Here is a 16,764-nt window from a genome sequence, read left to right on the forward strand (position 1 = left end):
GTCGAGTGGTAACGCACGTGCAAGCAGTTGCTCCCGACGCCACTTTGGGTACACTGCAGCATCCACGGAGAGGCTCTTACTGCCTGACAGCTTGAAAGATGTTTTGGACACTAGTGTAAATGGTTAACTTTGTTAAAGCAAGGCCCCTGAACTCTTGTGTATTTTCTGCACTATGCAATGATATGTGCAGCAACCATGTAACGCTTTTACATCTTACAGAAGTGCGCTGGTTATCAAGGGGAGAAGTATTGAAAAAAAAAAATAATAATTGAGAGACTAGTTTAAAGTTTTCACTTGTCTGGCCGCTTGATGACGAGTTTCTCACACGACTCTCCTATCTGGGTGATGTTTTTCCTCCCTTGAATGATCTGAATTACAGCAACTTTTCGCAACTATATTCAATGTGCGGGACAAAATTCAGGCTTTGATTAAGAAGTTGGAGCTCTTCTCTGTCTGCATTAACAAGGACAACACACAGGTCTTTCCATCATTGTATGACTTTTTTTGTGTGTAAATGAACTCAAGCTTACGGACAATGTCAAATGTCATATAGTGAAGCACATGAGTGAGTTGGGTGAGCAATTACGCAGGTACTTTCCCGAAACGGATGACAAACAACTGGATTCGTTATCCCTTTCATGCTCTACCTCCAGTCTACTTACCGATATCTGAACAAGAGATGAAGGTTTTACTACTAACCTACAAAGCATTACGTGGGCTTGCTCCTTGACCTATCTTTCCGATTTGGTCCTGCCATACATACCTACACGTACGCTACGGTCACAAGACGCAGGCCTCCTTAATGTCCCTAGAATGTCTAAACCAACAGCTGGAGGCAGGGCTTTCTCCTATAGAGCTCCATTTTTATGGAATGGTCTGCCTACCCATGTGAGTCTCTCTGCCTGGCCGGTTCCCCTCTCTCCACTGGAATTCTCTGCCTCTAACCCTATTATGGGGGCTGAGTCACTGGTTTACTGGTGCTCTTCCATGCCATCCCTATGAGGTGTGAGATCTGACGTGATCTTCCTGTCTGGGTTGGCGCCACCCTCAGGTTCGTGCTGTGGGGGAGATCTTCGTGAGCTATACTCGGCCTTGTCTCAGAATAGTAAATTGGTGGTTTGTTGATATCCCTTCAGTGGTGTGGGGGCTGTGCCTTGGCAAAGTGGGTGGGGTTATATCCTGCCTGGTTGGCCCTGCCCGGGGGTATCGTTGGACGGGGCCACAGTGTCTCCCAACCCCTCCTGTCTCAGCCTCCAGTATTTATGCTGCAATAGTTTATATGTCGGGGGGCTAAGGTCAGTCTGTTATATCTGGAGTATTTCTACTGTCTTATCTGGTGTCCTGTGTGAATTTAAGTATGGTCCCTCTAATTCTCTCTGAGGATCTGAGCCCTAGGACTACCTGGCCTGATGACTCCTTGCTGTCCCCAGTCCACCTGGTCGTGCTGCTGCTCCAGTTTCAACTGTTCTGCCTGCGGCTATGAAACCCTGACCTGTTCACCGGATGTGCTACCTTGTTACGGACCTGCTGTTTTTGACTCTCTCTCTCTCTCTACCTCACCTGCTGTCTCAAACTCTGAATTATCGGCTATGAAAAGCCAACTGACATTTACTCCCGAGGTGCTGACCAGTTGTACCCTCTTACAACCACTGCAATTATTATTATTTGACCCTACTGGTCATATATGAACGTTTGAACATCTTGGCCACGTACTGTTATAATCTCTACCCGGCACAGCCAGAAGAGGACTGGCCACCCCTCAGAGCCTGGTTCCTCTCTAGGTTTCTTCCTAGGTTCCTGCCTTTCTAGTGAGTTTTTGCTAGCCACGGTGCTTGCTGTTTGGGGTTTTAGGCTGGGTTTTGTGACATTGGCCGATGTAAAAAAAAAAGGGCTTTATAAATACATTGGATTGATTGATGCTGCTGTAGGTGTGATCGAGGGTCTGAGTCAAATATTAGGAAAGGCTTTTACACCTAGATCACACCTACAGCGTCATTGCCCAAAATGGCACGCAGCATCATCTGGATGTGTGCAACCAAAAGGTCAACATTTACCTTCTGGATTTCAACTGTTGTTTTCTAACCTTACCCAATATACACTTCACTTATCACATTTCTAACCTAACAAAATTCGAAATGACTAACTGATTGAACAGCTTTAAATATGTGAAAAAAAACAAGGTTGCCCCTACCCTTGATGGCACCGTGGACTAGCTCCAGGGATATGGACCAGGCCACTGGTTCTAATGTTGTTGATGCCTGAGGCTTGAATCTCACTGTGGTTTTTCTAGTTTCAAATATGTTTTATTATGAAGCATTGGTATCCATGTATACAATTGTACTGTTTATTCTGTGAGCGTCATTTTTACACGAGACAACAGTAATATACACAAAATTATCACAAGTATTACCACAGGATATTATTGCAAGAATGTATACATCAAAAACTGTATGAAAGGAAAAGCCTTGAGTCAAGATAAACGCTGTGGTTGTTTCATAACAATTTATTTTCCATATTAAAGATTGGTGGGCAAATCTGTTTTGGTTTACAGTCTGCTTTTAGTCAAATGACATTTGTAATGAAAACAAATACCCTGAAATGAGCATGGATACTATGACTGCAGTAATTCCCTTTGTACAAAACATACATTTTTATTACATTGTCAACAACCACAGAAGTACAATCAGAACAACTAAATACAAAATGGGATAAGATTAACATTAAATCCACAGTGGACACTGACAAAAACACAAAGGTTTCTGGGATTATGTACATATTAAATGAACAAGGTGGAGAAGACAATTGCTAAAACAAAGGCCTGGTATGTACAATTACAGTAAAACGAATACAGAAGACGAGGCAGACTATTCCCCACCCCTCAGGTTAGGGTTATACCCTTTCACAATTTCTATTTTCTTTCCTGAGACGTCATGTGAAGTTTCTTATAATGATAAGTAACATGCGTCTACCTACCTATCCATCTTCTTCGGCAGATTTAACATCTAATGGAGCACATTTGGCTGCTACCTCAGCCAGACACTCCAGGCTTTTCCGGGTGTGACTACATATGTCTGCCGGTATCCTCCTGTTAACAACTATTCTGATCACTCGCGTGGATTGGTTGTTTGTGTCGCTTATTTCAGGTGTTGCAGCAGGTTCAGGGTCCTGGTTTGGGTCGTGTACTTGAGGAATTGAAACAGATTCTTTGTTTGCCCTCATCCTAGTGTCAACTATTCTTATTACCCGGGTCTGAAAGTCACTCATTTTGTACCTTTTAGCAAGTTCCATGTCTGTGCAGCTTCTTTTGGGCACGGAAGCGGTTTCCTTGTCTGTGTTGGTTACTTGAATGTGTTCCTTTATCGTTTCCATTATCTGAGACGTTTGAGCAAGTTCTGCTTTTGTTTCGTTTGCTTGAGGCCTTTGAACGGATTCTTTGTCAGTCCTTTTTGCAGTTGAAGTGGTTTCTATGATGGTCCTGCCTAACTTACCAGGTTCCATGTCCGTGCAGCTTCCTTGGGGCATTTGAACGAGTCCCTCCATTGACCCCCCACTCAGTCTTTGAACAGGTTCAAAGTTTTCCGCACTTACTTGAACAGGTTCATTGTTCATCTCACGTATTTGGGGCATTTCAGCTGCACTACAGCTTTCCATCCTATTGACAATAATTTTTATCTCCCGGGTAAGAGCAGGTTCTTTGCCTATTTTGCTTATTTTATGCATTGAAGGGGTTTCCTTGCTTGTGTTGATCACTTGAGCAAGTTCTTTCCTTGGCCTGCCTCTGCGCTTTGGAATGAATTCCATTTGATCTAATTCTTCAGGTGTCTTTGCAGGTACTTTATTTCTCTGATTTACTTTAGCCTTTCCAGTGAGATTTTGGGGTTCAGCGGGTTCTTTATTTATTTCCAGTCCTTCGATAAGTTGCTGATTCATTTCACCAACTTGAGGCATTAGACCGGCTTCTGTGTGTAAGTCGGTTTCTTGGGACATTTCAATTGGTCCCTTCCTTGTCCGCCCTCTTTTAGATGTTACAGCAGGTGCCATGCGTGTGTCCATTTTCTGAAGCATTTCGGAGGATTCCTTGTTCATTTTGGTTATTCTGGGCATTTGAGTTAATTCCTGGTTTGTGCCGGATACTTGGGGAACTTGTCTGGGTCTCTTCCTTGATCTCATGCTACTGGGCATTAAAGTGGTGTCCGCGTTTACCTCGCTTACCGGAATGGGTTCCATGCAAGGGTCGGTTAATTGTGGAATTTGAACAAATCGCTTCTTTGGCCTCCCATTCTTGGCCTGTACAACTGATTCTTTGTTTGTCTCAGCAAGTTTAATATCTGTATTGGTTACTTGAATGGGTTTGTGTTGTGTGTCAGTTACCTGGGGCGTTTGGACAGGTTTCTTCCTTGGACTTCTGAGCTTGTGAACAGGTTCCAAGTGTGTGTCGGTTATTTGTGGAGTTTGAGTGTGTTCTATGTTTGTTTTACTTATTTGAGCAAGTTCCTTCCTTGGCCTGCCTCTTTTGGGCATTATAATTTGTTCCATGTTTGTCTCGCTCATTACAGACATTTGAGCAAGTTCCTTTCTTGGCCTGCCTCTTTTAGGAATCTTAATTTGTTCCATGACTGTCTCGCTCATTACAGACATTTGAGCAAGTTCCTTCCTTGGCCTGCCTCTTTTGGGCATTTTAATTTGTTCCATGTTTGTCTCGCTCATTTCAGACATTTGAGCAAGTTGTACATTTGTCTCACTTATATGAGCAGGTTTCTTGTTTGTATCGCTGAGTTGAACGGGTTCCATGTGTGTTTTGTCTACTTGAGACGTTTCAACGACTTCCATGTTTACCTTACTTACTTGAGAAGTCTCCGTGTCTGAACGGTGCGCGCCAGTTGTGTTTACTACTGGAGGCGATTGAGCAGGTTTCTTTTTCGTCATCTTCCTTCTCTTGAGATTTTGAACAGGTTTTTCCTTTGCCTCCCTTTTGTCCTCACTGTTCTTCGTCCATCGACTCAATGTAGGTCTGTGAAGGCATGAGAGGGACAGGAAGATACTAGTAGGTTTGTGCCTTGAGATAAGAGCAAGTGGTTGAAGTGAACCTATATACACAGGTCCTCAACCAAAATTCAGTTTGATTGCTACAGCTCCGTAGAGGATCACTTCTCTATCACTTACTTCTGGACTTTGTGGTAACCATGTTCTTTGATCAGATTTTGGTACTCCCGGGGGTCAGGCCTCTGAGTAGGGCCTTGGTAGTCGTCGCTCCTGCAGTGAACACAAGAGGGCAAAGGTCAGGGAGCACAAGGAGATAGGGATCATCATCAAACACAAACACATCAAAAACACAGACTCTCACCTGGAGCGAGATCTGGAGTCAGGTCTGGAACTCCGATCGGACGAGGACCTGAGCGCACATAGATAAATTGATGAGAATAACAAAATTACCTCCAGTTAATCCCATCTTTCTGTGCGAGGTAGTTTTATGGACAGACTTTGTGGTTACCAAAAGTGTAGCTATGGACGGCTAATTTTGAGCAACTACACTACTAGAAACCCCTCCCTCCAGGAAATAGTTCTTACCCGTCTCTGGAGTGGGATTGGTCTGAGAACCAGTTCAGAGAGTGGGTTGGGGAGGAACTACGATACTCTTCAGAACAACTCAGAGTCCGACTCTCATCCTCAGATCTACAAAAGGAGTCCTGCAGGGACCACAAATTAATTAGAACCACACCAGAACAAATCAAGGGGAAATGATTTTCAAAGCTCATTTAATACATACATAAGTAAACAAACAGAACACTTTTTCTCCTGAGGGAGTAAAACTTACCCCAGGCTCCTCCTCCACCCCCTCTGTCCGGTCCTGCTGAGGTGGATCAAAGCCGGTTATCAGCCTCTCTGCGTGTCTCCTGGTGGAGGCAGCACTGGGACACACCCCCAGGGCACTGAGGGCTTTGAACACACTGAGAGGACAGCCCTGTTTCCAGAACTCGACCCCCAGAGAGGCCTGGATGAAGTTGCACTTCTGCATGGAGGTGTAGAGGACGATGGCCAAGATAAGCCCCGCCCTCTGGCTGACGACATCACCTGCCTCCTCTTCTGTCCTCGGGCTTCAAAAGATATCAACGGAGAACATGTTATAACCTTTCATGCACACAGAGAGCAAGTCAATAATGAACAGCAGTCACATAATTCAGCCCTGTGGAACCCCGTTTTTCCCTGCATTTTCCAGGGTTGAGTTCAAGTACAAAACAGAATTTGAAATGTAAATATTTGAATAAAAGCCAGTTAATTGTTGTGACCCCCATACAATACAAATACTTTGATCATCTCACCGTTTCGTTTTCCTTGCTCCCATCATAACCCGTGTCCTGATGGTGTTGGGTTTGGGGAACATGGCCCTAAGACAGGCCAGGGTCATAGGGGCCTTTTCTTCCCCCCACGCTAGAACCGTGTCCCAGGAAAACCCACTCACACTCGCCTCAGTCAGCGGCTGATGCAACGGCCCACGTTGGTCCTTCATCAATACCTTACTCTGGTAAATCAGACAGATGGACACATACATTTCTTTGCCAAACACATCTATCGTCAACAACGACACACTCACACCTGATGAGCCATAAACTGCAGGTAGCCTATAAACAAATACATTCTTTAAATGAATTATGTTAAAACAACAATTACCTCCTGGGCGATGACCTCGGCAAGGAAAAGGGTCATGGCTTCCCTAGCTTTGGTCTTCATCAAGGACCTGAAGGCCTTCAGGTGCTGGTGGCTGTTCATGTAATACAGGGCCTTGGCATGAGGTCCAAACCCATAGCTCTGCTTAGTCTTGGAGAAAGGGAGCTTCTTCTTCTTGGGCCTTATACCTTCATCAACGGGGACCGGAGACGGGAGTGTGGAGTGTGTTGTAGATTGGGGCGCCTTCGGATGTCTTTTTGTTGTCCGCTCTCCAAAGGAGAACAGGGAACTGATCTGATTTGAAGTTTGACTTGATAATGCTGAGGAATTTACTTGTTTTGATGGTGTTGAAGAGTGTGTGGTTGGGGCTATGGGCGTTGGAGGTCGTCTGATGGTTGTTGAATGGGATTCTGGGGAACAAGAAGTCAAGGTGGTCCATTTTTCCCCGTCCCACTGACGAACTGTCCTCCGTTTGTTTTTTTTAGAAGCAATGCACTCCTCTTCTATGGATAAAGAGGATGGGTTGGTTATAATTGGAGTTTGATTGGGTAAAGTTGTGGATGAGCTTGGTATTTCGGCACGGGGCTTTCGAGGTCTGCCAACTTTTGTTGGCAAATCTGACCAAGTCCAAAGCTTCCCATCCTGCTTGGTTTTCCTTCTGAGCACACCAAGACAGACCCAGCAGAGGAAGGAGGAGTCATCAGGAGTGATGTCAAAGACTAGCTGGAAGGTCTTGGGGCTGGTCAGCGTGGTGACTTTCCTCCTGTTGTAACCCTTGGGCCCCCTCACAAACCTCACCCCACAAATGCAACACGTCTCTGACTGAGACATTGTGGTGGAAATGTCAGAGCGCTTCAAAGGGGTCAAAAAAGGAGCTGATGGTTGTTAATCGAAGACTGATAACCTATTAATAAAACTCACATTGCAATTGTTAAACATACAATTCTCCTGTGGGGGACCAGATAAAATGTATGTATGGTTTGAGAAACAAAGCAGACTCACAGCGGATCCTTCCAGTGGGACGCTACCATCCAGAAAAAGCCCCGGTGTAAGTACTTTCCTCACATTAATCGACCGTGATTTTCAAAAACATTAAGTGCGGAACGCCCTGGCTAAAAAACACCTTCCAGTGGCTAATTGATGAAAATATCGTAAAGGGAGATAGATATATGATAACATTTTCACTTCCCGCCAGCTACATGCGAAATATTGCCAACAATCTACAGTACCACAGAAGAACAACGAATTTGCACTAGCGATCACACAAATACGGCCTTTTATAAGGTATTTAAAACATAGATTAAGGCAAATACATTACATTTCAAACTACTTTAGGTAGGATAACTCTTGAAAGTAATATAGCGTAGAAGTCAATGTGTTTCGATGGTCCGTTTTTGTGCAGTCACGCATGCGCTGGGCTTCTCCTTCCTACAAAAAAAAAAATGGTTGACTAGACGCCCAGTCACAATACTGCCACCTTTAGGCTTGGAGTATAATGAAACATAGCTCTTGTATACATCCTCCATAAACAAAGGATATATATACACACACACACACACCAAAACATTACATGCCATTCACTCATAATTTAAATTTGACAGTGATTAGTCAATAACACAAGCTGATCCATTTCTTTCCTTCTGACCTTTATTACATACAAAAATATGACTGAGGTTGTCAGCACGGCTCTATGCACACACATTAATAATTGTAGCAGAAATGCGCGCAATGTAATACGCAGTGTAATGACCAGTGCATAAGCAGTACTAGCCTGGTCCCAGATCTGTACGCACTTTAGCCAACTCAGCTTCCTTTGCCGTCCCATACATGTTAGCTACAGGGTTACCATCACACTGAACACTACAGGAGTGTAAGCTAAAGCACATACAGCTTTATGGCCAAGGGCCTATTGGAAATGGAACCCTATATAGTGCACCACTTTGAGTCATAGGGAGCAATTTCAGAGGCAGACCCAAGCTAAAGCAGTACAGACTCATTAGAAATTCTTCTCTACATGCCTTTAAACGAAAACACATACAATCCAATAGAACTGCTATAAAGTTCATGGCAAAAACGTCTACACAGATGCTGTTACTGCTGGATTAAATGATATACATGCCATAAAAGAAAAGCCTTCCGCATCAAATAAATAAACTATTGTTACACATTTAGGATTTAAATGATTTGTCCATATCTGTTAGTGGTGGTGAGGGATTAAGATGGGGTCCTGCTCTGCTTGAGATGGCGCACCTCACACACCGGTCTCTCTTCCAGTCCAGACAAAATTAAAGCAGCTAAACTCAGCTACGCACACAAACTTTTCAGTCAAAAAAATATCTATTTACATAAATATAGTACACACACATGCAGCACTCTTGTCTGCCTTCAATGATGATTCAACCATAAATTAAGACATTCAATAACACTCATAACATATGCCTCAGTTGTCACTCCACTTTCTACTAGTCATAAAAATAAAGTAACTAATATAGACATTATATATAAATATACACACACAACATTAACAAACACTCTGGTTTCACACAGAAAGCTTGTTTTAAATTTAAGTTCGCATCAACGACAGAAGGGATTTTCAAGTGTCTAACTAATTCCCCATTTAGTGTTTTCTAGAAGTATGACAGAGACACTCTCTGGAGTCCAAGGCACTTCAGGCTGTATCTGAACACACAATCAATTCCAAACCATTCCTTTGTAACCTCTATGCTTCGGAGAGCACCCACCCTGTCTTCACTACCAGGACTGCACTTCTACCCACTGATAGAGGGTAAGAGGTCATACTGTGGTCCATAGCTTTGGTCCTTTATGTCCTTTATTTTTATTTATTGCTTTTGTGCTTAGCTGTTCGCTGTAGTTGTCCTTCCTGTTGTAGTTGAGGCTGTGTAGTAGTCATGCCTGTTGTCGTTGTTTGTTATCATTTCTGTTGTAATGGTTGTTTTGCAGCTGTAATTTATTTTTATGTAGTTGTGTAGTCCTCCAGAAGCCTCTGGTTGAGAATCTCCCAGATCATCAGTTTCCTGAAGAGCGGCATGTGACACTGAGGAGAGTGAGAGACAGTGTGTGAGTGAAAAAGAGATTGTACGAGTGTACACCGAGTGAGTATGATAGCCTACGACGGCCTATGTACCTGTCGGAAGGTGAGAGGCCACCCCTGGGCGATGTAGTCAGCATATTTACAGGCAAACACTCCACAGTCACTGCCATTCTTCTGCTGAGGGATCTCCTACACACACACACACACACACACAAGGGATCCTGGTGAAAAGCAAATCACTAGAGAACGGATGCTATTTCTGACAGCCCTAGACACACTGTATACATTCAAGACAAAATAAGAACAACAAAGATGATTAGATATGCATTTCTGTCTGGGTAATTTACACTGGCCCTCAAGCTGCCCACTGTCCACTTGCACGTGTCCAGATCTTGGTCCTTCCTGGCCTTGTGCTCCTCTCTCAGGTACAGCCTGGACAGGGTTGGACGAACCAAATACATGTAACAGGATTACAGAATGAAATGACAAAAAAGATGGTCATCAGATTACAGGTACTTTTGTCAAACCAAATGATTACTGGGAGGGGACTGAGGACTCACAGTAAGAGGCTGCAGATGTCGTCATGTCTCTGTCCCATAGAGTCATAGGACCTCACGGTCCTGGAGTTAAAGTTTATCACCTAGATAGGGAAAGGGAAATAAAGTCCACAGGTATCTACAAATGACCACAGAGAAGGACCAGTGGACTTTCTAAAGCAGTGGTCACCAACCTTTTTTGAATCACGATCACTTTGAGTCAAAATGCAAGACAAGATCTACCGCTCAGATTTGTTTTATTTTTAACATGACTTAAAAAAACAGCCTATGCAACATTAACCAACTAAAAACAATTATGTAGCAATGAGGGTTGTGCTAAAGTAGGCTATAGGCCCAACACACCATCACTGCATATTGGCTATGCTTGAATTGCTCTGCCAATGTTTTTCAGACATTTCAAACGTTTGCTTCAAAACAAGCGGATCTACTCACGACCTCTCATGCTGTAAACACAGTCCAGTTCAAAGTGAATGGCACAGATCCATATATGGCAATGGTCTATTTGCAAATAGGCCTGCTGCATTGCTGATTGGTTATGCCGCACCAGTCTTTGTAGAGTATGGGCGGAGTCGTGCGTGTCAATGCAATAGAATCCTACTACGACGCGTTCTGCCTACAACAAAATCACTTGCATAGGTAGTTTTATTTCAGTATGTTGCATTGAAAGTGGCTAGTATTGCATTGATTCAATCACAATTCCTACAGTAAAGGGAAATGTTGATAGTGTAAACTCTAGAAAGTTGAGGGAAGTTCAATCTCGTGCTTCTCTGCGCAGGCTGATATTTCAGCGTGCAGCTCAGAGGCAACATTGCCTATAGGGGTGCACTTGATTTGCTCTATGGGCCTACCCAGTAAGCGGAGATCTACCTTCAAACACATTAAATGGTTCAAAATGTGAACACAGCCTTCTCAGCACTAGGGCTGCCGAATCAAGTGCAGAAATGTTTGGTGATCGACCGGACGGCTGTGATCAACCGGTCAGCCGTGATCGACCGGTTGGTGACCACTATTCTAAAGTGAATGAAGCCCCGTCAATCTGGGGAGATTTACAGCCAGTGACCAGTGGACTCCCAGGTGCAGCGGAACCAGGATGATGTCATACTGGAAGAGGTCCACAGCTTTGGTCCATCGCTTCACGGCGGCGTGCCCCCCTCCATGTAGTTTGGGGAAGAAGAATGTACTGAAGGAGTAGACCTTCAGCCCTTGCCCTGCACTACTGCTACGAGTCATCACTAGGGACAGGTAGAAGTTAATCACCTGAGACACAGAGAGTTATTTTGTTAGACACACATCTATCCTTCTCTTTCTCTCACATGCAGGCACACACACCCTCACTAACACACACACACCAACAACCTCAAACTTAACAGCCAACTACCATACACACCTCATCATTGAGCCAGCTCCCATCCTGTAGGGAAGCCAGGTCTCTCTGTGTGATGCATAGCTTGAAGGCTGAGCTCAGGACCAGGTTAGGATCCCTCTGAGACAGGGCACAACTCACCTCCACAGCCATCTCCTACACACACACACACAGTTTGAAATAAACAGAATGAAAACAGACCCATAGAATACCTACACTCATATGTCAACACACTACAGACATACCATTACAGGGAAAAAGAACACTCACCTTGCTGAACCTGGGGAGCTCCTCAGTGCTGTTGAGTGTGTCAGTGTGTGTTGGCGTCTCTCTGTCCACCAGGTTGAGTCTTGCTGCTACCTCTGCAGAAAGATCCAGCTCTGGCTGCTTCTGCTGGAGGGAGAGAGACTTTTTTAACAACCTTATGATGCTTCATAGCAGCCTTATGACTCTTCCTAGCATCCTTACTACAGTTCATAAGTGTGTGTCCTACCGTTGCATTGCTGGCAGGTTGTGTATCCACAGCTGCGCTGAGAGGCTTACTGAGACACAACTCTCCTCTCATGTCTCTGGTTTGTTTTGCTGAGGATGTATCTCTCCACATATACACACTGGGGTTGGCTGCAGATAGAAGGAGAAAACATTAGCCTAGGACAACAGCTTCCAATACATGAGAAGAGGGGTGAGAGAGGCTGTGATAGTAGTCTACCTCTGAAGGGTCCTGTCTTTGGGGTCACAGACTCATAGGTTCTTCCCAAAATGGCCATTCTATGTCCATCCTGTGTAAATGTTGCCCTGTGAGGAAACGAAGAAAACAGAGATTTGTAAAAGCTAGCTAACGGAACCACGAATGAAAACTATAATCTCACACTCTCCATCACCACTCACCCCTGGGGTTTGGTGCGGGTGAAGGGCAGCGGTTGGCTCTTGCTGTATTTATCGGACACCATCTCCAGTAGCCGTCTGTAGTGTTCCTTATCACTCTCCTTCAGAGCCTGGAAACAGAACAAACCTGACAACTACTGACATACCTGGCGTGGCATTTAATAAAAACCAGGATCAATCACAGGGTTGATTTTCATTTCAAACTCACCTCCTCCACTGCCAAGCACTGTCTGTGAGAGCGGTTAGGGGTGGGCAGGTCTGAGCTGGGGGGTCTTGTCCCAACCCCCACACCCTGGGTAGGCCGACTGGGAAGGAGCTGGAGGGAGCATCTCTGGGGCTTGTCTGCATCTCTCCCTCTGTCTGGGTTCCCTGGACCCAGCACTAAGCCACTGAAAACAAGACCGAGAACAACACTTACAGGAGGAACATCCCACACATGTAGAACCTTTATGTTAAAACCCCAGAACTGAAAGTACGCAGTAGACAGAAGATACCTACGTGTGTTTCCTCAGAGGGGGAGAGGCTCCCTGGAGGAGGCCCAGCCCCCCTCTCTCCCTCTGTCCTCCTACCGTTGGTTTCTCTGGAGACAAGAAAAGAGGGATAAACAGGTTGAAGCAACCACTTGACCTGTCCCCTCTGCTGTTACACATATTATATACCATGATGTTGTAATGTACAACACAGCTGTCCTCCTTCCTTATCGATCAAACAATCAGAGCCCTCGTTACTCACCCATTTTCCAATCAGAGCTGCTCATCCATGAGGTGTGGAGTTCATCTATTCCCATCAGGCCCACAGGGCCCTACATAATAGGAGTGATTTAGGACATAGTCAGATGTGAATATTGTGCAGCTATTGCACAAACATTTTAACGTTTATGTACTGGTATGTGTCTTTCAGTCAGAGCAGTGGTTTATGGGTGTGTTGTGTATGGTACTAGAACGCACCACTGGTACACATTCATACCTGGCTTGCTGTGTACCTTCTGTTTCTCTCACTGGCAGGAGACAGTGGGTTCCTCAGTCTCAGCAGCCCAGCCACCCCTGCTACAGTCTTCTTCACAAAACTAACGATGTCTATGACAATATGAGAGAGTACAACACACATTAATTATAAGAACAATGGCTAAAAGTTATTGGTAATAGGTTACCATACCTTTTCTTCGTCTCTTGATCGCCACTGGTTCACTCTGGCTAACATTTTCTGAAACATGAACGCTGTAACAGAATGTAAACAAGTAACTAGCCAGGTAGTAAAGTTACATTTGTTAGCTACAGTACCTTATTATTTGGTACGTTAGGAAATAGTTAGCTAATGTCTGGTAAGTGGCGCGAGGAAAGAGTTAGCTCGCCTTATTTATTTTTGAAGCAGCTAACACCAACTGGAATGAATGACAATTGTTGCTAATAATTAGCTAGCTAGGTTAGCGAGCTTGGGTGACAAGGTTTTAAATGTTAAACTAGCTGTTAGCTAGTTGACTGGCTAGCGTTTGCCAGCCAGCTTACTAACGCGTTACATAAACAGCTACACAGAGCACACTAGCACCAAAGACAGTACATGTGCCAGTCACCGACCTCTGGTAGTTCCTTTTGGTTGGCCTGGCGTTGCTATCCAGCCGTTGCGAGTCTATCTCCCCGCCAACGTTCAAACCAGGCCAACCGGAATGTTTTTGCCCGGTTATAGGCTCGAAGAGCGACGATAGTCCGTCAACTACCCATCCGTACATCACAGACAGATACGAGAGAATGGAAACTTCCTCGTACGGTCGGGCCAGGACTATCTGCGGTTTAAAATACAAGCTCAGTGGGCACAAATGTTCTACCTGCGCCAAACCACCATTCGCCTTCTATCTAGAACAGTTAGCCTAGCATTTAGCTTCGTGTTGAAATGACTGAAGTGAATGTACACAAACGTGAATACCGTAAACCGTAGGGGGAAAACGTCAGACTTCCTCGTACGGTCTACTTGGATATGCTAATCTTATTCCGCTTTCCCGTACTAGTTGCCACTAGGAAACTCTGAAATGTATGACTTGCTAAGCGGTTGACATCGGCACTTGTAAAAATACAACCAGTTAGCGAACATTTCGGAGTTTTCTAGTTCCGACTAGTATTTGAACGCGGAATTAGACTGGTACTGTGGCATGTAAAACATCTTAGCCCGTGAAAAGGCCAGCTAGGGCTCTGTTTTGCATATCATGGGTGTTGTGTGATTATGTTTCCGTTGGATTGTCAAACAAATCACTTCAAAAACTAGGCTACCTGCGCAGTTCGAGCCACTATAACACTTTATTTTGCTGATACTCTGTACTGAACTGTAAAGCCTACTGGCTAGTTTCACCCATAATTTACACAAATGTATGTTTATAATTTCCGACATTTGGTAGGGCATATTATAATTTCCGACATTTGGTAGGCATATTATAATTTCCAACATTTGGTGTGGCCATTTGTTTGTCAACTATAGTTATACATGCAGCGTCTCTTCTGTCATAACTTGTTGCCCGAGAAGACTAAATACAGTAGTGATCGCCAGACTAATGTCTTACATCGATAGGATGAATGCATTAATCTAGTTAACACCATTAAAGTACGGTTGTAACCAAACGCTGCTTTCCCGACTAAAGAAGGGACCCGGAGACCCACAAATACCTGTGTGTTTGATTTTGGTGACACGGCGACTCCTCAGGCAGAGTCAACCCTGTGAAACCTGCAGACAAGTCAGACATGGATGGGAGACAGATTCTACTCAAGGGCAATAGTATCTAAAACACTCGAAGCAGTGTCGGAAGTGACACTGGATACTCAAGCTAAATTCTCCCCAGGAATGTTTGAGACAGCCCCGAAAAACAAAAGGATTAACACCATTTATAATATGGTTCCTCATCTCGAATTCAAGTTCTGGATAGAATGAACTGATACAGATGATGCTAACTTTGGATAGAAATTAGTATATAAATTGTATGTACAATTTAAGAAGCCTATTGGTTGGACCTCAACTATTTAACGATTGTTGCCTAGATCGGCCTGCATGTCGTGTGGCGCTTTGTATGCCGCGGCCGGGGATCGAAATATGGTTGCTCCGCCTCTGAGGCCCTCGGACGCGCATCCGTGGCTTGCATCTCCGGTCGTTTCAAGAGGACAGAACACGATTTTCAGCTTGTTGCCGAAGTGGGCGGGTTTTGTTTAGGAACACGAGGAGAACACAATAACAAAACAAGGGGGGGAATGGTTGGTCCTGTGCAAAGTCTCCCAATGGCATCAATTTGACCGGGTTTAAGAAAATTAAAAGCTGATGAAACACGTTTCTGAGAATACTTCAGTACGTTTTGGAACCATATTTGATGTGGTTTAAACACTGTCTGCTAGCAAAACAGTGTCGAAGATAACACATTGGCATTTTCTCAAGATATGGTGAAAGAAAGAAATCACACACTGAACAAAAATATAAACGCAACATGCAACACTTTCAAAAGATTTTACCAAGTTACTGTTCATATAAGGAAACCAGTCAATTGAAATATATTCATTAGGCCCTCATCTGTGGATTTCACATGACTGGGAATACAGATATTCATCTGTTGGTCACAGATACCTTAAAAAACGGTAGGGGAGTGGATCAAAAAACCAGTCAGTATCAGGTGCAACCACCATTTGCCTCATGCAACTCTTCTTCACATAGAGTTGATCAGGCTGTTGATTATGGCATGTGGAATCTTGTCCCACTCCTCTTCAATGGCATTGCAAGTTGCTGGATATTGGCTGGAACTAGAACACGCTGTTGTACACGTCGATCCAGAGCATTCCAAACATGCTCAATGGGTGACATGTCTAGTAAGTATGCAGGCCATGGAAGAACTGGGACATTTTCCAGGAATTGTGTACAGATCCTTGCGGCATGGGCCAGTGCATTATAATGCTGAAAGGTTAGGATTGCGGCAGATGAATGGCACGACAATGGGTCATTCAAATTGACAACATAAAATGCAATTGTGTTTATTGTCTGTAGCTTATGTCTGCCCATACCATAACCTCACCGCCACCATGGGGCACTCTGTTCACAATGTTGACATCTGCAAACTGCTCGCCCACACAACACCATATACACACTGTCTGCCATCTACTCGGTACAGTTGAAACCGGGATTCATGTGTGAATAGCACACTTCTCCAACGTGCTAGTGGCCTTTGAAGTTGAGTATTTGCCCACTGAAATCGGGTACAACGCTGAACTGCAGTCAGT

The 16,764-nt window shown here is 44.3% G+C and overlaps 2 protein-coding genes across 4 annotated transcripts; both read right to left on the minus strand.

The window, feature by feature from the left end:
• Positions 1–2,330: 2,330 nt before the first annotated feature.
• On the minus strand, positions 2,331–8,072 carry LOC139412964 (uncharacterized). The gene is made up of 7 exons (XM_071159883.1): positions 6,670–8,072; positions 6,321–6,520; positions 5,816–6,095; positions 5,569–5,687; positions 5,345–5,392; positions 5,164–5,253; positions 2,331–5,011 (listed from the first exon to the last, which is right to left on the minus strand). Exons 1-7 carry the CDS (start codon positions 7,495–7,497, stop codon positions 2,974–2,976), a joined length of 3,603 nt encoding a protein of 1,200 aa, XP_071015984.1. The 5' UTR covers positions 7,498–8,072; the 3' UTR covers positions 2,331–2,973.
• A 219-nt stretch (positions 8,073–8,291) lies between these two features.
• On the minus strand, positions 8,292–15,273 carry LOC139412965 (sentrin-specific protease 2-like). 3 transcript variants are annotated; one of them, XM_071159885.1, is made up of 17 exons: positions 15,175–15,273; positions 14,098–14,303; positions 13,679–13,740; positions 13,490–13,599; positions 13,256–13,325; positions 13,022–13,103; positions 12,732–12,912; positions 12,527–12,633; positions 12,348–12,433; positions 12,132–12,259; positions 11,909–12,031; positions 11,663–11,794; positions 11,326–11,532; positions 10,279–10,358; positions 10,066–10,150; positions 9,812–9,907; positions 8,292–9,721 (listed from the first exon to the last, which is right to left on the minus strand). In XM_071159885.1, exons 2-17 carry the CDS (start codon positions 14,247–14,249, stop codon positions 9,641–9,643), a joined length of 1,782 nt encoding a protein of 593 aa, XP_071015986.1. In that variant the 5' UTR covers positions 14,250–14,303; positions 15,175–15,273; the 3' UTR covers positions 8,292–9,640. The 3 variants fall into 3 exon arrangements, with proteins under 3 accessions (XP_071015986.1, XP_071015987.1, XP_071015985.1); XM_071159886.1 differs by lacking the exon at positions 15,175–15,273 and having other exon boundaries at positions 11,909–12,028; positions 14,098–14,663; XM_071159884.1 differs by lacking the exon at positions 15,175–15,273 and having other exon boundaries at positions 14,098–14,451.
• Between the last annotated feature and the right edge of the window lie 1,491 nt (positions 15,274–16,764).

Source organism: Oncorhynchus clarkii, chromosome 7 (assembly GCF_045791955.1).
Source record: "Oncorhynchus clarkii lewisi isolate Uvic-CL-2024 chromosome 7, UVic_Ocla_1.0, whole genome shotgun sequence".
In the NCBI taxonomy this organism is placed as follows: domain Eukaryota; kingdom Metazoa; phylum Chordata; class Actinopteri; order Salmoniformes; family Salmonidae; genus Oncorhynchus; species Oncorhynchus clarkii.